Source organism: Zalophus californianus, chromosome 5 (genome assembly GCF_009762305.2).
Source record: "Zalophus californianus isolate mZalCal1 chromosome 5, mZalCal1.pri.v2, whole genome shotgun sequence".
Classification (NCBI taxonomy): Eukaryota; Metazoa; Chordata; class Mammalia; order Carnivora; family Otariidae; genus Zalophus; species Zalophus californianus.
Window position 1 is genome coordinate 153868206 of NC_045599.1, and position 22840 is coordinate 153891045.

At 59.1% G+C, this 22840-nt stretch overlaps 1 protein-coding gene across 1 annotated transcript in view; it reads left to right on the forward strand.

Moving 5' to 3' along the window:
• The first annotated feature begins 2855 nt into the window (after window positions 1-2855).
• LOC113928404 (probable palmitoyltransferase ZDHHC11) overlaps window positions 2856-22840 on the forward strand; it is a 44361-nt gene continuing 24376 nt past the window's right edge. Inside the window, 11 exon segments of the mRNA XM_035727457.1 lie at window positions 2856-2904; window positions 4399-4530; window positions 4636-4724; window positions 6213-6425; window positions 11030-11208; window positions 11600-11701; window positions 14566-14698; window positions 14700-14769; window positions 16972-17127; window positions 19700-19809; window positions 21204-21238. Coding sequence (XP_035583350.1) covers window positions 6213-6425; window positions 11030-11208; window positions 11600-11701; window positions 14566-14698; window positions 14700-14769; window positions 16972-17127; window positions 19700-19809; window positions 21204-21238 — 998 coding nt within the window. The 5' untranslated portion in view covers window positions 2856-2904; window positions 4399-4530; window positions 4636-4724.

Consider the following 22840-nt stretch of genomic DNA (forward strand, 5'->3'; position numbering starts at 1 on the left):
ATGGGCCCAGGGACCCCCTACCCTTGCCACAGACCCCATCAGGGCTCAGGCTGCTCCTGGGTATGTCACAGCCATGAAGTGGGTCCAGGGGCTTGGGTTGTCTCACTGGGCCTTCTGCTCAAGGAAGCCAGCAGGGTCCTGGTCATAGCCCACGGATGCTCTCGGTGCTCAGAGTGAGCAGGTGCCCAAGGTAGGGGGAGTGTCCCTCAGAGCCACGCTAGCCAGGGATTGGCCACAGACCGCACAGCCGGACCACGGTGCCTCAACCACACTGTTGACGTGCCAGAGAGAGGGGCTGTCTGGGTGGACAATGCTGGACGACGGGGATTCATCTTCCTGCTCTCTTTCTGCTGAGAGCTACACTCAGAGCAAGACCAGAGATGGGGAGAGTTTGCGCACATGTTAGTGCATGTGCATGTGTGGGCTCCTATGTGAATTTGTGTTCATGCACGTGGGTGCACCTGTGAGCGCGAGCATGCACGTTTACGTCCGGGCACGTGTGTGTAATTTTGGTGCACATGTGCACATTCGTGTCAGTACGTGTGTGTGGGTGTGTGTGTGTTAGTGCCTGTGTACATGTGAGTGCCTGCGCCCTACCTATATCCTGCACTCTGCGTTGTTCCCCACCTCCCCCACAGTGTTCACCTTGCAGCGGTGGGGCATCTCAGCTGTGTGCGCAGGGGGATTGCAGGCAGAGGCTTAGAGAAGCACCGCTCATGATGAAGGTCGTGAGTGACCTCGCTGTCAGGCAGAGTGATAGTCGTACTGGGGAGTGCTCTGCGCTCCATAAAAACAGTGTGGGCATGGCTCTGAGGGCACAAGAGTGGGTTGCAACGTGGGGGCTGATTGCACGCTTGTCCCATTTGACTTTCTGGGCATGCAGCTATGCGTGGGGAAGGTCCTGGTTGCCCTGGGCAGGGGGCTTAGGGCTTTGCATGCTCTGGTTTTACATCTGTTTCTTAATGTTTTTGTGGCGAATAGGCCCTGATGTTTGTAGCTTCTAAAGTCATTTTCATGGAGCAGAGGTGTCTCTGAGGGAAGGATATTTCTCAAAGGCGTGAGTGGCTGCGGTGGTCGTGGCTCTGGGTCTGCTGTCTGCAGACTCGGGGCGCCCTGGGGCAGTGCCTCCGCTGCCCCACTCCTCAGCGGCCTCCTTCAGGGTCTGCTGAGCTGCGGGGCACCGGGTGTTGAGGTCACAGGGCTCCACCCCCCCATGTGGCAGCCTGTGCAGGTGTATCTGGACAAGCATGTTCCATGCAGGAGGTGGAGATGTCGCTCATCTTCATTTACCGAAAAGCACTCTGAAGCTCTGTAAAGACACCTTCCAGCGTCTCAAGCGATGCTTCGCTGCGAACAGGGACTGTGGCCTTGTAGCCAACGCTCGCACATGTTGTCCGAGACAAGGCCTTTCGAAGGTGAGCGTGCCGCAGAAGGACAGCAATCTTTCCAGGGGCCCTGGCTTTGTGTTCAGTCCCCGCTGTCCACAGCCTCTGCTGTACCAGTGGCTGGGCTCTTGGGGCCCTGAGACCGTGGTCAGGCAGCCTGGTCGTCTGCCCTGGGCCTCTCTGGTGGCGCATTGGCCTGGCGGACAGTGGACAGTGGACGCCGGCAGCCCAGCTGCAGAGTCTGTGGCTCCTACCTCACAGGGACATGGTTCCGGGTGAAGGTCAGCGCCCTGTGGCCCACCGGTGCCAGCCCAGTCCTGCCCACGCGCAGGTGCTTGTGTGCAGGGTCCACAGGAGGCGGCCACTCTCGCCACTGCCTGGCTCCTCGGCCTCCAGCCCCCTCACTCCTTGGGGCCCCTTATCTGGGGCCCTGTCTCCTGCTGCCCACCTGTGGGCAGACCAGGCTGCCAGGATCAGCGTCCCTGTCATCCCCATGGATGCTTTGCTCCTTGAGATCTCCTGGGACATGTTGGGCTGGACAGCAGGCTGGGTGGAGCAGAACTGACCCAGACATGAGGTAGGCCTCGGCACCAGCCACGTGGACCAGCTCCCCGCCCAGCACAGAGGTCCCCAGTCTCCCCAGGAGGGCTCTCTTCGCTGCTCCAAACTGACCCCCGGCCCCTGCCCACTGGTTTCTCTTCATCTTGGGCCCGGCCCAGCTACCTGGTCGGAGGCAGAGCCCCTGGCCACCGCAGGTGCCACACACAGTGCACACGGAGGTGGCTCAACCCACCCGGCTTGGGTGGCTTCCCCAGGGAGGTGTATGTCCCCCCACCAAGGAGGCGATCGGGATCTGAGAAGGCCATGTGGGGGTTCTTGGGCCCAAATGGGCACCGGAAATGTCCTGCACTTGACAGTTGAGACCCTGAGGGGAGGGAGAGGCAGGGAAAGGGGCTGCTGAGCCATCCTTGGGAGAGACCCCTTCCCGGCACACTGTCCATATGCGCTTCACCCCTGCCTCTTCTCCTGCCCTGGCCCTTCTGCAGCTCCTGAAGGGCAGACTTTGGACACTGCTGTCCCACCCGACCTAGACGGAGCATGCGAGCGTGGGTCCCCGGGGCAGACTTGGCCAGCAAGTCAAGTGTCATGAGGAACCTTGAGATCGATGCCCCAGCCTCTGAAGCAGAGGTTGGGGGCCAGGAGTCTTCCGCTGGTTCGCCGAGGGGCTGCCATGGGAGGTGGTGTGGTCAGAACTTGGGACCGTATATGGGGGTCCTGCCCACCAGCCCGGCCTGTCTGGGACCCCTGTGCCTTCTCTGCACCCCACCCCTCCCCCCAGCAGGCAGCGGGGGCTCGGGGGGGGGCAGCCCTGGCTTTATGAGGCACCTCCTTGGGTTCCGTCACTGCCGTGGCAACCAGGGGTCCTCACTTGGGTCTGGGTCGAGAGAGAGGCCCATGCCTTTCTGTCCAGCCTGGACCAGTGATCGGGTGGGGAGAGCAGGCTCTGACTCCCAGGGAGGTGGGTGCCTTCTGCTTCTGGTGCGACCAGGGAACTCGCAGGCATAACCTCTGTGCATCCCAAGCGGGACAGAGAGCAAAACAGTGATTCAGAAGCTGTGAGGACCTGTGTCAGGCGATGGGGTTCAGAAGGTCACGTGTGCACAGTTGTGTCCTAGATATGCAGGTGGGGGTGCCCAGGACTCCAGGTTCTCGGGAGCATGGTAGGGCAGGCAGGGGGAGGAGGGACCGTCTGCAGCCGCGTGGGGCCAGGAGAGTGGTCCCTGCACAAAGCTCCTGCGAGTTGGCCATGCTTGTGCTGGGGACGTGGAGGTGACGATGGCCTCGTGGGAGCATCGCGGCACCAGCACACCTTGCACCAAAACAAGGGCTAGAACCCTTAGGGATGACAGAGCACAAACGTGAGGGACCAAACTTGGGCTCAAAGGGGACCCGGGCCCCACCAGGGCTGACTTCCCGAACCCACTGCCTCATCTGCCCAGTAGGGGATGACGAGGCTCCCGTCCTGCAGACAGTCCAGAGGACCAGCTTCAGCAGTTACAGAAGGAGTAGATGGGGGCCCAGCTCAGACTGGACAGGCGTGTCAGGGAGGTCATCCAGAGAGAGTGACAGCAGGACAGGCTCTAGAGGCAAGACGGCTGTTAGTGGAGGGGGGGCGGGGTGCGGGTCCAGGCCAAGGAGATAGCCCAGGAAAGGTCGAGAATGAGGAATGGGTCCAGAAACGCTGTGTGCGTTGTGTGGTGCGTGTGGTGTGCATGTTGTGTGTGGGGTGCGCATGTGGTTACGTGTGTGGTGCGTGTGGTGTGCGTGTTGTGTGTGGGGTGCGCATGTGGTTACGTGTGAGGTGTGTGTGGTGTGTGTGAATGCGTGGTGTGCATGTTTGTGTGTGGGGTGCGCATGTGGTTACGTGTGAGGTGCGTGTGGTGTGCATGTTGTGTGTGGGGTGCGCATGTGGTTACGTGTGAGGTGCGTGTGGTGTGCATGTTGTGTGTGGGGTGCGCATGTGGTTACGTGTGTGGTGCGTGTGGTGTGCGTGTTGTGTGTGGGGTGCGCATGTGGTTACGTGTGAGGTGCGTGTGGTGTGCGTGTTGTGTGTGGGGTGCGCATGTGGTTACGTGTGTGGTGCGTGTGGTGTGCGTGTTGTGTGTGGGGTGCGCATGTGGTTACGTGTGAGGTGCGTGTGGTGTGCGTGTTGTGTGTGGGGTGCGCATGTGGTTACGTGTGAGGTGCGTGTGGTGTGCGTGTTGTGTGTGGGGTGCGCATGTGGTTACGTGTGAGGTGCGTGTGGTGTGCGTGTTGTGTGTGGGGTGCGCATGTGGTTACGTGTGAGGTGCGTGTGGTGTGCGTGTTGTGTGTGGGGTGCGCATGTGGTTACGTGTGAGGTGCGTGTGGTGTGTGTGAATGCGTGGTATGTGCGTGTCTGGGGAAGGTGTTGTCTCCACGGGTGTCTTGTCCACACACGGAGCCTGCATTAACTGTGCCCGTTTCGCCCCAGAAGGAGACAGGAAGCGCCACATTTGTTGGGAGCCTAGTGTTTGGTGGCGGGTTTTGAACCGATGGGATCCCCCAAGAGCTAAGGATCGAGCCAGAAGATTCGTGCTTTCCCTTAGGCCATACTTCAGACTAGGTGAGGGGAATACGTGGTTTTGGTGAATGGAGGTGTGTGAGCGAAGCGCCTGCCACCGGGGGGGGGGGGGCGGGCGAGGCTGCCACCCGCGTGTGCTCTCTCCAGGACCCCTCATCCACCAGCGCCCGCGCAGCCGCGGAGCCTGCAGGGACAGACTTCAGCCACGCCCGTCCCGCTGGCCCCCGTGACTGTGGGTAAGTGTGCGCCTCCTGCTGCCACTCGGACCGTGGGCCTGGGCGGGGGTGACCCACGTGCCGTCCTCGCGCCTATGAGACGCGGCCCCTGCGGTAACTAGGATGCGCTTGCCCATCATGGAGTTCTGCCCTTGGTGCCTCCCGACTTCTCAGGGCCACTTGCAGGTGCGATGCGGGGGAGCTTCCCGGAGCCCCCAGAGGAGCAGGGACTCGGTGTCCCCACAGGCCTCACGCGTGGCCCCCGTGCTCTCGTGACACCAGGGCTGTTTAGCTTCCAACTACTCTCAGAACCTGAAGAATCGCTCCTTTAAATTGTACAAACTCTGATGCCAGTTGAACTTTGGGGTTTCCACACATGATCATGGTGACCTTTGCGTCCTGGGAACCCCTGCAGGATGGAGTCGCGCCCCTATCCTTGCCAGCGTGGGCGGCCCTGGGGCTGACGCACGTCCTTGCATCTTGCTCCTCCCACAAGATAAGTGGTCTCTCCCTCTGTTGTCCCGTCACTTAGGATTTCTTCCTCAGGGTCACTGCTTTGCCTCCCCGCCCTGAGGTCCACGCGTGCCCCCGATCCGACCTTCCTGGGGGTTTGATTCTTGGCAGTGTCCTTTCTGTTGGTTCACGCTTCCATCTGAATGTTGCTTTTGCTCGGGAATCACGTTGTAATGCAGGGTGCTTTCCCTGCCCCAGTCCCCACTGCGCTGGCCTTGCTGTCCATGGGGGATGCTCTCTGCGGGCCCCCAGGAGTCTTACTGACCAGGGAAGCCCTGCCTGGCCCCACATCCCGAGAACGGAGCGGCCAGCCTGCAGAGAGCAGCCGAAATCTGCCCTCATGTGGCCAAGTCCCCGGGACCCTCAGGCCTCCACCCGCCGTGGCTGTGATGTGCTGCTCACCCATTCTCTCACTGCCGCCTGGCCAGAAGTGGCCATGGCTCCCTCCCAGCCCCTCGCTTCGGCACTGGTGACCCCAAAGCACCTGGAGGCCCCAGAAGCCCCACAGCCCGCAGGTCTTCATTTCTGGGCATGTGGCATCTAGTTCTGTCCTTAAGGGAGAATTGTAGGAAGGTTCTCTGAGGATTTCAGGCACATAAATGGTCACACAGCGAGGGGCTGCTTTTCCTGCCAACTTCCCCTCTGTTTCCCCAGGGATGAGGGCCTGATGGGGGTCTTCTTCCTGCATGTGACAGGTCTTCTGATGAGTCAGTGCCCATTTGTAAACAAAGCCCGCACTCAACTGGAGGTGGTCACGGCCATGCCCGCGCTGGGGTCCTGGCGGCGCCTCTCCCGGGTCCTCGGCCCTGTGGGCCTCACACCCTCCAAGAGTGTTGCATCACTGCTGTGGCCTGGGCAGACACAGGACTCCTCTGGACCCTGGAGGGCCCCCCACCTGCCATCCGCCTCCAGAGGTGGGCAGCCCTGGGGTCCCCTTGCCACACAGGCTGCGGGAGGGTCCACACACGGCCTGTCTGTCCCCCTCCCGTCTTGCAGATGGGTTTGTGCAACAGAAGCTGGAGACGGGTTGTCCCAGAAGCCAGGACCAAGCAGGCTTCACCCCCCCGCCTGTCCCGAGTGAATGGCTGGTCGAGGCCCCTGCACTCCTTCCAGGCGGTGGCCTGGGTCACGCTCCTCATCATGGCCATTGCCAACTTCGGCATCTTCATTCCCTTCCTGCCACGTAACTGGAAGTACATTGCCTACGGCGTATCCTTTACTGTGGGAGCAGGGCCTGCTGTCCGAGGGAGGCTCCCGGAGGGCCGGCCCCCAGAGCTGGCTCAGGGGCACGCCATGCCTTCCCGTCCCCCTTGCCGCTCCATCCTCTGCACCAAGTCACCCACAGGTGCAGCCCCTTGCCCTCTGACCCCGCTCCCCCCTCTTCACCCCAAACACCCACCGTGGCCACAGCAACCTGTTGATATCCTACATGTGGCTCCCTGGCTCGGGGTCCTTGCTAAAAAGCACAGGCTTGCCCGCCATCAGTTCCGGGAGAATGCGCCTGGTGGGGAGGGGCAGAGGGACCCTGGGGTGGGGTGGAGAGCCCTGAGGACAGGAAGGAGTCACATGGCCAGGGCGGACATGCAGACAAACGGACACAGTCCCACAACGGCCACGCATGTGGTCGCACACACAGATACTTGGGAAGAAGGGTTTCTTCCTCGCATTCGAGCAGCCCGTCTGGCTCAGAGACTGAAGGGTGTGTCCCAGGGCCGTGCATGGTGTTTCAGTCTCAGGGTCCATCCGCAGGGCCACAGTGGGCTGGATCCAGCTGGCCGGGGGTGGGGGAGCCACGCCAGGGATCCAAGGGGGTGTGTTTAGAGAGAGACACTAATTATAACAGTGGCCTGTCTTCAGCCGCTTGTCCCCATGCTTTCTTGTTTGGCCCCTCTTGCGACATATGGTAGGTGGTGGCCGGACCTGGCAGAGAGTGTGAGCCTGCCAGCCGCTAGGACCCCTGGAGAGTAGCTCCAGGTGGGCAGACGCTGGGGCCGTGGGTGCACATGGGGCTGTCACGCAGGCTCCACGGTGCTGGCCCTGCCCCCAGCCACACGGGCATCGCCCGCCTTGGTCCCTCCTCATGCCTTACCCTGTGGGTGGTGGATCCAGTTCCACCGGTGCCATGCTGGCAGACCCCACCAGTGAGCCTCGGCATCCACCATGGCCTGATATGCAAGCCCGCTGCCTCCCCAGCACCACGCGGCCCCCAACCTGGCCGGCCTGCCCCCGTGGGGCCCACAGAGTGTCTGGTCCACAGGAGTGGCATCGGGGAACATGGGTCCTGCGTGCCCTGGGCACGGTCACCCCACCTCCAGGCCTGTGGTGAGGTGGGGGCGTGAGGCGGGGCCCATGTACTTGTGTCTTTCACATCCAGCAAGATGGGCAGAGACCGTACCATCTCACAGCCAGCCCATCTTAAAATTTCTCCAGGGGTCCTCAAAACATGCTTTGTCAGGGGTTTTTAGCCCAGAATCCAGTCACAGTTCACACTGGGCATGCGGTGATGGGTCTCCTGTCTCGGGCCCAGCGCAGCGTCCACCAGTGCCCTGCCCCGCGGTGGGCGCCCTCCCCACAGCCGGGGCAGCCTGCAGCTGGGCCTGGCCCTCCCTGCGGAGTCACCCTCTCGCTGTGGCTTGTGAAACAGTGAGGTCTCCATTTTGCCACTCCGACCGTGTGCTCAGGAGACCTTGTGCAGGAGATGCACCGCCCGCAAGCTAGCGGCGGCGGGAATGGAGCCCCGGAAGCCCGCGGGTGTGGGCGGGCTCTCCTGCCTCCTGCGGTCCCTCCTTGTCTGTATCCTGATCCTGACTGTGGGTTTGCTCACCTGCTGGGTTAAAATCCTCACCTTTGTTGTCCCTTGACCGTAGCTCAGCCTGTTTGGGGGGCCTTTTTGAGCTGCCCGTGTTCTTTGTCCAGGGGTCCCCCGGGGGACTCACCTGCTTTCGGGCCCAGAGGGGGCTTGGGCTTGGGGCCCAGTATGAGCTGCCCCTGGCAACGGAGCCCAGTGATGGTCTGCGCTGCCCCTGGCACCAGCCCCCAGTGAGGGATTCTTGCCTGCGTGACAGGCGTCCAGGACTCAGGCTGCCCTGGGACAGGGTCTCTCTCTGCCCAGCCCCCCCTAGGGCAGGCGACGTCCCAGGCCCCTGCAGCCGCCTGGGCACTGTGCTCTGGCCGCTGGGGGGCGCCGGTGTCCTTCGGTGCCTGCAGGGGCAGGCTGCAGCCCCAAGGAGGCGGGCTGGGCCGGGCTGCAGCCTCCCGAAGCCTCAGCACAAGAGGCGACCCAGGGGTTCTTGGCTGACCCTCTGGGTCTGAGCGTCCCCCGCCATCCTGCAAAGGGAAGCAGCTCCATCCCTGGCCCGTAGGGGTCCACGGTGCAGAGGGGCTGGCGTCTGATGGGACTTGACTTAGTCTGAGGGCCGGTGGTGTGGCTGGGCCGAGAGGCCCCCGGGGAGCTGCCAGGACCGTGCCACTGACATCCCGCTCTGACTCCAGGTCTGGCAAGAGGCAGACGTGACTGGGGCAGTGGGGGCTCTGGGGGCGCCTCACCTCTTCCTGCTGCAGAACCGGAAGGACGGGAGGGCCTGTGTCCTGGGCTGCGCCGCGCCTGTTTACCAAACACAGATTGTTGCTAGGGGACCGTGGCCTCTGGGGCAGGGCCTCCTGCTTACTGAGGGAGACCTCCTACCCTGTTCCTTTTGCTTTTTGTTATTCACGGGAAACTGAGACACTCTTGTGAGAAGATGGCACTTGAAAGTGAGAGCGGGAACCCGCGCACCCTGTGACACTTTTGGGGCTCAGCCCATGCTCATTGACATCTAGAACGTGTGGCTGACCCAGTAATGGCCAGGCAGAATGGGGCGCCTTTTGCTGGTCCATATCATTCCTGTGGGTGACCTGGGGTCAGCTTCTTGAGTGCTGGGCGGCGTTAGGTCAGACAAGCTGGTGGGCTGTGTTCTTGCTTGGACAGCTTCATGCTCGAGGAGGCTGTGGGGGGACTTGACCTACAGCATGGGGGGGCTGGAAGCCACACCCCTTTGTTCCTGGGGGACAGGTTCTGGGGGCGGCCTGGCAGGGGCCCCTGCAGGGCTCAGACATCTGGGGGAATTGGCGGCAGGCAGCTCTGTATGGCTGGCCCAGCGACTCAGGTCAGGTGCCTGGGGCGCCTGCACTTTGAGGGTCAGAGTGTGGGCCGAGCTGTCCCCGCACTGTCTCCTGGGCGATGGTCTCGTGCAAGCCGAGTGTAGCCAGGGGCAAAGGGCTTCGAGCACACATCCCAGCCCTGGCTGCCCTCCTGTGCACCTTGCCCGCCCGTTTCTGAGGCAGGCGGAGGAAGGGGCCGCACCTGGGCCACAGTTGGACTTCCTGCTGCATCTTATTGTCCTGGGCCTGCAGCTCAGGACGGGCTCCTGTTGCCCCGGTAACCACACAAACATGGCTTCAGGGAGCAGGTGCAGAGAGACAGGCAAGCCAGCACCATGCTGGTGTCTCCAGCTGTGACCGTGAAGCCCGGCCCAGCCCCTGACCACCCGCCAGCTGCCCCACACCCTGCATGGAACAGGGCTGTGGTCTGCTCAGCAGCAGAGTAGGGCAGGCTCCCGCCCTAGCCGGCCCTGCAGGGTCTGGTGGCCACACGAAGGGCCTTGGTGTCTCTGTACCCCCTCCATGGCCCTGAGGGATCTGGTCAGTCCCTTCCTCCTGCAGGTCTCCCAGGGCCTGGCTGGTTCTCAGCTGCCCCTCCACCTGCCCCTGGCCTGGGCACCAGCCTCTCGCTCATTCTCGCCCACCCTCCTGACAGCCATGCTCCCCCAGCAGGGCTGGCTCCCCATCGCCTCTGTGCCCACGTCTGGCACCCAGAGCCCTGGGTCTACACTGGTGCCTGGAGGCTAGAGGACGAGGGGCCATGAGCAGGTCTGGCCAGAAGCACTCAGGCTTGTTGTGCAGTGGACTTCACGGAGGCAGGCCCATGTGGAGGCCAAGCGCTGTTGCCGGGTGGGCAGCAGACTCCGGACCACAGCAGTGGTGGAGCATGAGAAGGACCCCATGGGGGCTGCCCGCAGAACGGAGCTATGACCCTAGCCCCTGCTCAGAGCCTGCAACCCCCTAAAATCACGGCAGAGCATTGTGCACACGGCCAGTCATTTCCCCCACCACACCCTGGAGCCCGGCCTGTAACCCTGAGCCCTCCCGCTCAGAGCCAGTCTGGGGAAGCAGGGCAGGGCTGACAGGGAGGCGGCCTCCACCTCTTCTGTTTGGTTTCCATGGGGACGGTGTGTTGGTCCCGAGGTGGAGGAGGAGGAGAGGGTGAGATCCCAGGGCCTGGTTTTACCCTGGATGCCATGGAGGGCGTGGGTGCTGGAGAGCCGGAGGGGCTAGGGGCAGGGAAGACAAGAAGAGACGGAGGCGCCCCATAGAGACTGGGTGTGGGAGCCCTTCCTCCCCACCTTCGTTTCTTGATGACACGCCTGCCTCCTAACCCCACACCTACTCTTGGAGCTGCCCGAAGAACCCCCATACCTCCTTCGGCACCCAGCATGGTGCCCACCCCCTACTGACCCTCAGGCCCCCGGCAGGTGCCTCCAGGGCCCTGCTTCCAGCGGGAAAGCCTATCTCCAGTGCGAGCGAGCGTCGTCTCTCGTGGAGGAAGGAATGGGGGGCTCGCTCTGTCGGCCGCGGGGGTGTAAGCGGACCGTCCTGGGACTCGGCCCTTGGCCAGGCGCACTGCTCCCGTGGCGCTGACCGGCAGCCACCCTGAGCGGGCACCCTCGCCGTGTTGTCCAGGTCTGGCTGCGTGTTCCTTGACGCCTCTTCCCCAGGTGAATGGCGGGCTCTTCTTTCTCCACTTCTTGGTCCACTTGATTGCAGTTTCCATCGACCCGGCCGAAGCCAACGTGCAGTTCAAGAAGAACTACTCCAAGCCTATGCCGACCTTCGACCGGTCCAAACATGCACACGTGATCCAGAACCAGTATTGCCACCTGTGTGAGGTCACCGTGTGAGTGCCCCGGGTGTGGGGGCAGGCGGTACCTCGGTTTCCCGTCAGCTGGCTGGCACTGCTCTCCTTGAACGAGGAGCCGTGGCCCTCAGACACATGGGGCCCCCCACCGATCCAGACACCCCTATCAGATCTCCGCCCGGGCTGGTCACGGCTTCCGTGGGCGGCCTGGGAGGGAGACCCGTGGCTCAGGGTGGGATCTGAGCCCAGCTTCCCAGCTCGATCCCTGGCACCATGTGGCAGGCGTGGCCAGGGGAGGCCACCCCGCCTGGGGCCTGGTGCCCCCTGCTGCCCGCCTCCCCCCGACAGGCAGGCGGGGGCTTCGACCCTGTTGTCCTCCGTCACACGCTGCCAACAGGCTGGTGGTCCTCATTTCTCCCTTCCCTTCCAGGAGCTCGAAGGCCAAACACTGTAGCGCCTGCAACAAGTGTGTCTCTGGCTTTGACCATCACTGCAAGTGGCTCAACAACTGTGTGGGGAGCAGGAATTACTGGTGAGGGGGAGCAGGGGGGAGCTGGGGGGAGGGGAGAGCCAGGTGTGGGGGAAGGGTGAGGAGTCCAGGGCCCCAAGAGAGGGCTTCTGCAGGCGGGGGCCTCATGGGTGAGGGGGTGAGGGCCATGGCAGTGGGGGCGTCACGTGCTGTCCTCTGTCGTCCTCGTGTGGTCTGGAGTCACCCCTGGATGTGTGAGGTCCAACCTGTGGGAAGGGGTGTGGGCTGAGCTGCCTCATCCTTGACCCGCTGGCTCGGGCCCGGCAGCATTCTCCCAGTGAGAGGACAGAGGGCAGGGGCCCAGGCTGTACTGGGAGCGAGCGTCCAGGCCCGGACGGGCTCAGGTGCAGGGCCCGTGAGCATCACCAGGACCCCACGGGCCGGGGTCTGGGCTCCGAGTGGCCAGGAGGAGCAGCAGAGCCCCCCGCACTCATTCGCACTGGCCCACGCTGGCTGATGACGCAGCTGCCAAGGGGCTCCCCTGCTTCCCCCCCCCGCCCATGGCAGACGTGCCACGTGCACCCAGTCCTGGAGCTGGAAGACCGTGTGAGAAATGCGCGGCTGGTTCAGGCCTGAAGAGGCTCGCTGCTTTGAGCAGAAGGAAATACAAAGCTCTCATAATTAGGAAAGCCCAATCAGCACTGGGGGACTGGGAGTGCCTGGGAGCCCCCATGCCCCCTCCTCCCTACAGAAGAGAAGCCCTGGGCCAACGAGGGTGGGGTGGGCCGCCTCCTCACACTAGCAGGGCTCTCTTCTCTGGACACAGCTCCTCAAGGCCTTGCTGGCACGAGCTGGTCACCTTGAGGCCCAGTCAGCTGTCGGGGGACAGAGGAGCCCTGCCACTGAGCAGGACTGAGTGGGCCAGGCCCCACGGGTCACAGGCTGGAACTCAGAGGGCCTGACAGGGGTTTCCAGGCACAGCAGGCTGAGGGGGTTCCCAGCAGGGCGAGAAGCCCCTCGACTGCGGGTGAGCCCCAGCAGCCGTCCGGGCATCCACTGGGCAGGGCCGGCAGGAGGGAGCAGGTGCCTGGCACACAGCAAGGAGGGGGCTGCGTTCCTCGGAAGGAGCACGCAGAGGTGAGGCAGGGGTCAGGGTGAGCACAGGGCCGCCGTCCGTGTGCATCTGCCCCAGATTCCCTCCTGTCCCTTCGACCATCCAGCAGAAAAAGCAAGAGGGAGTGACTGCCTTTAAAAGACCGCGTGTCCAAAAAAGCGGGCAAAGCCTAACAAGCCAGTGAAGTCAGGTCTTCACAGAGAAAGGGCTGGATTAGGTGCTGAGGCGCCGCAGATGCAGGAGTCAGGGAAGGAAGCGATGCTTCGTGTCCTGAAGGTCGGTTGGACAGGCTTTGGCCCCCACCCAATCGGGAACGCTGCCTCTTGCCAGGTGACAGCAGGGCAGGGCAGCCGAGGGGCTTCCAGCCTGGAGGGGCTCCCTGGGGACCAGAGCCAGGTGTGGGGCCAGGCCTGTGCCCCCTGCAGCTCGGGGACACACAGGAGGCTGGGCCTGCCTAGGATTGCACAGGAGATGCATCTCGGGGGGCTTAGTGAGGGGCCACGATGCAACGGCCCTCGAGCCAGCAGCTCCCCAGGACTCCAGGGCCGTGCTCCACATGCACCCAACCTTTTGGGAATGCTCACGTTTTAGCTCTCCACCTGAAGTTGTGTGTAAAGAACCCTCAAGAAGTTCTGGGAAAGCATCATGGAATCAACTGAATTCCAGCTGAAGAAAACACGTTGAGACTGAAAATGTTGACGGAGTGGTTTCCTTCAATGTCACAACAGCAGAAAGCCTGGAGGAAGACCGTGCCGTGGGAGCATATTCCAAGAGTTGCTGGCCATAATTTATTTTCTGCATGGATGGATCATTCTCTGGGTCTTCTGAGCCAGGCAAGGGGGCAGGAGTGATTTTGGTCTAATGCCAAAGCACAAGATGTCAATTGTGCCCAAAAGTGTGCCTGGCCCCAGGGAGGGTGCGTGGAGATGACCCCCCTGAGCTGTGGGTCATGAGCTGTACCCAGCCAGGCACCTGTCATGGTGCCCTCTGGCCTCCCCAACCCACCCTGGCTTCAGTGCCCTTGAAGGAAGGACAGCACCAGGACCTCCACCATGAGGAGGAACCGCCAAGTGTTCTTCCAGAGGGACTAGGCTTTGAGCTGGAGCTGTCTTGCCCACTTTCCCTCCTGTCTACACTGCTGCACGCATGCCCCGAAGTTTTTCTGAATGAGGAGACAAATGTGTTTTCCTTGGCCACTCAGAGCAAACGGTAGAATACAAGAAAATGCTTTCAAGTGTAAAAAGTACCTCCAATGATCTGCAGATAATACTGGGGTTACTGGCTCTACCAGCTTTTGGAGTAGCAAATCCGTTACGCCATAGTTCAGGTACAAGCAGAACAACAAAAAGAGTGAAATTAATTAAAAAAAAACAAAACCACCCGACTCTGTTCAGTGGCAGCGGTCACGACCCCAATTCCAGGCTAAGAGCCACGAGGGCTCATTGTCCACAATTGTGTGACCGGGCGGGAGCCCCCGGTGAGAAGCGGCCCGGATGTGGGGGATCCTGTGCCCGCCCACCCCACATGGCCCGGAGCCTCTGTGTCCCTCCCTGTGAGCCAGGGTGGCCCCTCCTCACCCCTCGTGGGGGTTGAAGGGGAGCACGTCTGTAAGCCACGAGGCACAGAAAACGGAGGTGCCACCAGGACGGCCGCGAGCCAGCAGCATCTGTGGAGAGCTCCACTCGAGGGACAGGAGACGGGAAGAGGGCTGGGTCTTGGGTTCGGGGCCGGGGACACCCCGCGCGGGTTGCCGCCCTTCCAGGGCTGTGGGTCGGCTGGCCCTGAACCTGGTTTGCCTCTGCCTCTCCCGCAGGTACTTCTTCTTCTCCGTGGCCTCCGCCTCGGCTGGCCTGCTCTGCCTGATTGTCATCCTGCTCTACATCTTCATCCAGTTCTTCATCGACCCGGAGGAGCTCCGCACGCACCCCTACTACGAAAGTACACGTGGCTCCTCTGTGGTCCTGCTTCCTCTTGGGTCACTCGCAAGTGTTAGCCTGTCCCTCCAGCCGCCTCTGTGGTAAAGCCTTCCTTCTGGGGGGCATCAGCCTGGCCTGCCCCCAGCTGGGTGAGCGGCATGGCTGGGCAGAGGCAGGTTCAGGGCCCGTGGTGCTGGCTGCTCAGAGGCCGTGCTCCCAGGTAGTGCCAGGCGTGGGAGGGGCGCCCTCTGCCCATCACCCTGCAGCCGGTCTGGATGGGGACAGGTTCCGGGTGATGTGTGGCTGCAGGCCTCTGCTAAGTGGGTGCAGGAGCCTGGCCTTGGGAACAGATGTGGGATTGGATGTGGCCTCAAAGTTATGTCCATGATCTTACCCCCGGACCTGTGACTGTGACCTTATTTGGGGAAAGGGTCTTTATAGATGTGATTAAGGATCTTGAAATGACCATAGGTTACCCGGGAGTGTGTGTGGAGGGGTGCTGGGTCCGTTGAGAATATCTTTATAAGAGACTGGAGGGACACGGCCACAGCCCAGGGGTGCCTGGAGCCCCAGGACCCGGAAGATTCAGGACAGATCCTCCCCTACAGCCATGCAGGGAGCTGGGCCCTGCAACACCCTGACTTCCAGGCTCCATCTCTTGTTTAAACTGCCCAGTCTGTGGCTATTGGTCACAGCAGCCCCAGACACTGATGCAGGGAGGACCCCCAGGGGACCGCCTCCTGTGTCTGTCCTGAGTGCCCAGGGACCTCAGCTGCCTTTCTCAGCCCAGGCCTCTCTCCAGAGCACATCATGGCCCAGCACATAGAGCAGGAAAACAGAGGACCTTGTCGCTTAGCTCAGAATGTTCCAGGGACCCGCACTCTGCTCAGGCTCCAACATCTCTGCAAGGCCCAGCATCGGGCTCCAAAGCACGTGTGGACAGTGCCCTCCTCCCAGGAAAGTGAGCAGCCTGCAGAGCCAGTGATGATCTGGTGGTAGGACCGAGCCCCCACATCTCCCTTCTCCAGAGCCTGTGCCATTGGAGGGGTCCTGCTGCCGTGCAGCCTCTTCCTGGGGGGGGCTATGCCCTGTGCACCTTCACCGCGAGGCCTGCACAGCACCATTGTGGCATGGACTTTCTGACCTGCAACTGCTCCGAAATGCATCCGGGTTATTTCTACGGTAAAAGGGAACAGCAGGGGTCTCATCGAGGCCAGGCCCCACTCAGCAGGATGTGCACACAGCCAGCTGGAGCCCTCTGCCTGCCACCCTTCCTGACAGTCTCCACATGTAGCCTAAGCCAGAGGGCTAGCCGGAGCCGGCAGCCTCCAGAACGGTCAAGGCTGGGCACTAAGGGTTCTAGGTATAGGCCCTCCCCACCACGTGGCCTCTCAATGCCCCTACACACTGCACCTGCTGAGCGGCGACCTCAGCACACCCCAGTGCCCACAGCAGCACTTCTGAGCGTTTCCTGACGGCCTCGCGACACGGGCATTAGCTGGGCCGGCACTGCTGTGCGCTGTGAGGACAGAGGGCAGGGTGACCCTGGCCTCTCTCTGGGACTTGCTGGCTCCGGAACCACAGTGGGACCAGCTATATGTGAATGCCTGAAGACTGAGGCAATCTCCTGGGTTTGCTGTTCCAGAAGATTCCACAGGGCTGCTTAACTACAAGTTCCCTGGGACACTTTGCTGTCATTGGTGGGAATTCGTCGAAACATCGCCAGCTAAGGGGACAAGCATGCCGTCCACCACCCTGAGGTCCAGCCAGCCCCACGCACGCACGCGGCCACACAACACAGTGGGCCTGGCAGCCACCTTTTGGGGCGTCACATAAGGGACCAGAGTCAGGGCATTTTAGCCGGAATTCCACCTCATGGGCCTGACTGCAGATTCGTCAGTGCTTTTCTTACACTTAAGTTTGGGGCACAGAGGACCATGTTCTGGAATTGCCCTGAGGCGCTGGCTACAGCCTTCTGGTCCTCTGTGACAGTGGCTGGTTGAGAATGGGGAAAGCCCAGCAAGGACAAGCGAGGACCTGGCTGACGGGCAGGGTGGGTGTTGGGGCCAGGCGGGGTCCAGGTTCTGGGACCTGGCCACTTAGTTAACCTCCTCCAGCCCTGTAAAGTGGGATTGTCAGGGGGCTGCAAGGGCACTTAGGTAGGGCAGGGCACACAGCTGGGCAAGGAAGAAGAGCTCCCTTGGGCTGGTTTCCTTCTCCCACCACCGAGCTCTGTCTCGCGAGGAGAGGTGCAGCCACGCCCCGGGTGCTGGGCACGGTGCATGTCCCCCTTGCTTCCACAGAGGTCTCCAGCAAGAACACTTGGATGCTCTTCCTCCCCCTTTTCCCTGTAAAGACAAAGACCCCAGTGATCCTGGGCATTGGGGTGTTCGTGCTGCTGTTGGACGTCATCAGCCTCCTGCTGCTTGGGCACCTACTTATCTTCCACCTCTACCTAAGTATGTGTCCCAGCCCCTTGCGTTCACACATGTCCCGAGGCAGAAGACTGCTCAGCTGGCCCCTGCCAGAAATACACAAAAGACAAATCACAGGATGGGAAGAGACACCCCTCGAGGGACAGCAGGGCTGGTTCTATTCTGAGGCCGGCAAAGACCATGAGAGGGGTTTCCAGAGCAAGTTAGAATGTTCAGAGATAAAGGAGCAGAATCTGAGGCAGGAACAGGGAACCTTGAAAAAAGAACAGGGGATTTAGAAAAGCACCAAATCCTAACAATGAGAAACAGTCAACCAGTGACAGGGTATCTGCTAACCACACTCGCCACAGGGAGCCTGGTTTTCTGATGTCCACACGGCACTGGCGCTGCAGGCTCCACTGCTCCCTGGCACGGGGGGTGGGGGCAGGACTTCTGCACCCGGTGAAGCCCTTCCTTGAATGTACCTTCCTCCCTGTGGCCTCTGTGTGGGAGTGGGCAGCACCAGCAGGCTCTATGTGGCTGCTGGGCTCGTTTGTGCAGGCAGTGTCCTCATGTCCTCTGTGGAGCCAGGGCCAGATCGGCCCAGGCCCTTCCTAAAGCTTCTGCACACTGGCCGAGGGGGACAGGGGTGCATTTGGGGACAGTGTCCCAGTCACAGCGTGCATGATAGCCAGCAGGTAGCAAGTTGGGCAGGTCCAGAAGCCTGCCACAGCCACTCAGGATGGACGGATACAAGACTGGAGAACAAGTCCATAGGACTCACAGCTACCTGGAGATCTGAGGAGAGGGACCAAAGGGCCCCAACTCAGGCACCCGGGAGGGTAGTGGTGCCATAGTCACTGTGGGGGCATGCACAGGAGACCCCTGGAAGGGAGAAACACACCGAGCTTAGGGCTCATGGTGTCGCTTATAGGGGATTTGGACATCAAAGAACAGACTTCTAGAACAAAGTTGGGATATTAGCTCTTGTTAGAGCAAAATTACCCTAAAATGCAGCTGCTTGAAACAACAGTTAGTGCCTGGCAGTTTCTGTGGGTCCCCCGGCCCTGCTTTTCCATCAGGTGCCATGAGGGGCTGTGGTCTCATCCGATAGGGGAGGATTCACTTCTAGGCTCATCACCAGGGCAATGGCAGGTCAGTTCCTGACCTCAGTTCCTTGTGAGTTGGTGGCCAGTGCCTCCTGCCGCTCCTTGTCATGCGAATGCTCCAACACAGAGCATCTTAGCATCTTACAATGGGGCAGCTGGCTTCAGGTGAGCAGGCAAGAGAGGCAAGACAGAGCCAGGCTTTTGTAGCCCAGTCATGGAAGTGACGCCCCATCACCTCTTCTGCAAGGCACCAGGGTCAGCCTGCGTTCTAGGGGATGGGACTACATGAATGCCCTGAAGTGGGGGGACTGTTGGGGGACACATCAGAAACTGCCAGCCGCTGGATGCTTCCTTCCGAAGCTTGGGAAAAGGACACCCAGATGAGTCTGCAGCACATGAGTAGGAGTGGAAACGCTGGTAAGGGCCAGATCTCCTGGGAAGACACACATATGTGGGAGTGCCAGCAGCAGGGGTGTGGGGAAAGCCACCTTCACGCAAGTGGGAGAGAGAGCATCCCAAAGGGCAGTGGCCCTGAGCTCCTGTGTTAGAGCCTGGTAAGGCTGGAGGGAACACGGTGGACCCTCACTCAGTGCACGCTGTGCTCTGGCCTCACTTCCTCAACTGCATCTCCTCTTGTTACTGTCAGATGATGAGTGTGAGCTCTGGGAAACACACAGTTGTGCTTACTGTCTGATGGTGATGGTAGCTGTGCAAATCCATGCAAAAGAATGAGTGTTTTCACTAGCCTGTAACCAAGTGCAAGTTGATACCCTCCAACAGACACAGATTCTGAGGGAGTGTGAAGAATGTAGTAAGAACCAGGTGGAGTTAATTGAGAAAGAGAAGCCAAAGCAAACAAAAACAAAAGTGCTTGTACAAACCACTCAAGGAAGGGGATGGGCTGCGTTCTGCAGGAGCTCACTCCACCTGGGAAGAAGCCTCTGAGGGCTCCACGGGGGTGTGTGGAGCGGTCCCCCCTCCGTCTGCTCCTCAAACTGCAAATAGGCTTCTGTGGGTGGCCTTCTCACTTTCCAGAAATAATTAGAAGCCATCTGTCCTCATGTTTGTTGGTTTTAGGAAAAGAAAAATGGGAAGTTGGGCACCTCCACTGAAGCACATGGCTGAAACAGGCACAGAACCCATTTCATGAATAGTTCTGTCTACCGAGAGGTCTTAGATGCTCTTTCAGTGACCTGGGGTGCTGCCCACGATGCTGGAGCCACTGGCTCAGCCCAGCTGAGGTCCATGTTGACTTTGCAGGCCTGGGAGGCAGGCAGGACAGCTGTTCCTGGGGTGGGGGGGGGCCTCAGGCCTTGGGGGTGTGAGGAGCTGCTGTCTGCTACCCACAGGCCAGATGGGCTCTGGAGTGGCCATCAGCAGCCCCCCAGGGCTCCAGGTTAGGAAGGAGCTCCCAGAACCCTGGGGGGAGCTCTGGAAGGCTGGGTTGCGGCACGCAGGCCACTCTGCTTACTTGTGTAATTGCTTGTTTCCTCCTCTCTCCTGTCTAGTGGTCAAGAAGTTGAGCACATTTGATTACATGACACAGGGCCGCCAGCAACAGACTCCAAAAGCTTCAGCAGGAAAGGAAGAGCTGTCCTTCCAAATAGGATTCCCACAGGTACCAGGTGTCCCTCTGCTTCACCATTCATATTATCTAGGCCTGGGACAATGCCCAGGGTCACCTTGCAGCTGGGACTTCTCAACCACAATCCTTTGTTTCTATGTTGGCACAGTCCTCTGATTCTGCATCTGTGTGTATATGTGAGTCTGCGTGGTGTGAGATGCAGTGCATGTGTGGTTGTGTGTGTGTGTTTGGTGTGAGATGCAGTGCATGTTTGTGTGTGTGATGCAGTGCATGTGTGTGTGGTTGTGTATATGTGTTTGGAGTGATGCAGTGCATGCTTGTGTGTGTGACTATATGAGTGTGCATGTGTGTGATTCAGTGCATGTGTGTGTGGTTGTGTGTGCATGGTGTGTGTGTGGTTGTCTGTGTGTGCATGTGTATGTGAGATGCAGTATGTGTATGTGCATGGTGTGTACAATGCAGTGCATGTCTGTGTGTTTGGTGTGTTTCTACATTCACTATCTATAAAATCAAGCCAGCAGAGCTGATTCCTTTTAGGCCCATATATTTCCACAGCTGCTTCTCATCAAAATTAAAAACATTTGCTTTTCAAAAGGTCACCATTAAGAAAATGAAAATATAAGCCACAGGCATAAATGAAATACTTATAAATCATACACTTGTGTCCAGAATATATAAAGAACTTTCAAAATTCAATTATAAGAAAATGACCCAGTGCTTTAATTTTTTAAATGGGCAAAAGATTTGAACCAACTATTCTCCAAGGAGGGTCTATGGGTGGCAAATGAGCACACAAAAGATGGTCAGCATCATTTACCATTAAGAAAACACAAAACCACAGTAAGATACCATTACACACCCACTGGAATGCCTGTAATCAGAAGGATGAACAGTGACAAGTGTTGGTGAAGCTGTAGAGATAGAACTCTCATACATTGCTATTGGGGAGATCCAATTAGATCACTTTGATAAGAAGTTTGGCATTTTCTTAAAAAGTAAAATCTAGGGATGCCTGGGTGGTTCAGTCGGTTAAACTGGCCTTCGGCTCAGGTCACAATTCCAGGGTCCTGGGATGGATCTCCTCATCGGGCTTCCTGCTTGTAGGGGAGCCTGCTTCTCCCTCTCCCTCTGTCACTCACCCTGATTGTGCTCTCTCTCTGTCAAATAAATAAATCAAATCTTTTTAAAAAAGTAAAATCTATACTTACCATTTAAGTTGGCAATCCCACTCCCAGTTTCTTACCTAATAGAGGTGAAAACACGGTTATTCCTCTAACAAGGGTGCTATCCCTCAGTGAGATCATTTCCCAAGACCCAGGAGACTCTGAGGTACCATTACTCAAAATTAACTAAAACTGACTTGAATTTTGTATAATAAGCCCACTGTCAACAATTTTTTTCACTTTATGAATTTTTATGGCCCACAGCAAGCAGGTGATGACCAGAGTTCATCTGTACACAGGTAAGTTTGTAAGCTTACTAGAGTTGTTTTATCTGTTTGAAAAATACTATACGCTCTTAAGAGTCTTGCTTTAAAATGTCTTCTTTACTCCAAGGTTATACAAATATCCTTCATATTCCTTGCTAATATTTTCATCATTTTTATTCCCTTTCTTTGCATTTTGGTTTCCAAGCTATCCTGAATTTATTTTTGTGTTCACGAAGACAGGGGTTAAGGTCATTTTATTACCCTAGGCAGCGCCAAGGGCATGGTGCGCCCTGCTCCCCTGGGAGACCCTCTTCCGGTTGCGCCCTCCCTGAACGTCCGGTAGGGTACCCCCCTCTTGGCATTTTTTAATTTTTCCTTGCTCTTGACAATTCTTTCACGTTTTTATTTTTCCATATAAACTCTAAAATCCTTTCGTGCAGTTCCAAGACACGCAGAGTTCGAAGTGGAGTTACATTAAACATTCCCTTGACATGGGAGGGAACGAGGCCACGGGGTAACAGCTCCATGCCCCGAACCGTCCCGGAAGTCGGTCTCCCCCGGGGGAGCGGGCCGGAAGTGCCACCGCACGCCCCGAGGTGTGCGCGGAAGTTGGGCCTGCGCGGAAACCTGTGCGGGCCGCTCTCACGTTCGGGCAGAGTGGGGCGGGGAGCAGGGACCGCGCCCCTCACGACCAGGGGTCTAGCGGAAAAGGAGCGTTCGCTCCAAATAACCCGCTTCTTCCTTCTGCATTGGTTTCCTTAGACACCGGGTAGCGATACTGCTGTGAAAACCCGGGTCCTTTAGAGTTTCACTTGAAGCATCGCCTCGCTGTGGTCCTTTAGTTACAATCTGAGCACATTCCCCCGCCCTGTCCAGCTGGGTGCGAGCCGTCTCCAGAAACAACCAAGACTAAACCCGGTTTCGGACAGTTGGTGCAGACACAGCGCACGGGCCGGGGACCTGCAGAAGTCGGGGTGCGCGCGTCGCGCAGGGGCCCGGGGACCCGCAGAAGTCCCGGGGTGGACGCCTCCCAGGGGCTGGAGACGCAGAAGTCCGGTGCAACGCAGCACAGGGCTGGGGAGCTGAAGAAGTCCAGGTGTGCGAGCCAGACAAGGGCTGGGGACCTGGTCACTCGCCGCACCTCGCGCTGCAGCCACTGCTGGCGCTCTGAGTAGTGTCTTCCAAGTTCCATTTTTAATATTGTTTTGTGAGTTATACACACACTGCTTTGTTTTTATAAAATTATAATCATAGTGTGCAACTCTTTAAAAGCCCTTTTAAAAAATTCCATATACCATCCACATTGTTAAAAAGAAACATGATTTTTATGAATAAAAGTTAATCTGTCGTTGGGAGGAACCATATTCCTCATTTCTGGAATATTTATTTTCAATCTAGTGTTGTCTTCTCCAACAGGAAAATGAGCTAACTTTCGCTGTTGAAAGGCCCGTTGTTGAAGTGTAGTACAAACCTCTGGGTGCACTGGGCAGTAGGGAACAGTGGCCTTTCTTTATTGCACAAGTGTCCCTAGGGGAACCTGATAGCTGGAGAGTCCACTGCCTGGACACTCATAGCCTTATATTTCAGGCAAAGCCTGCTATAGCATGTCAGGGTCTCAATTCCTAGAGATCAAGG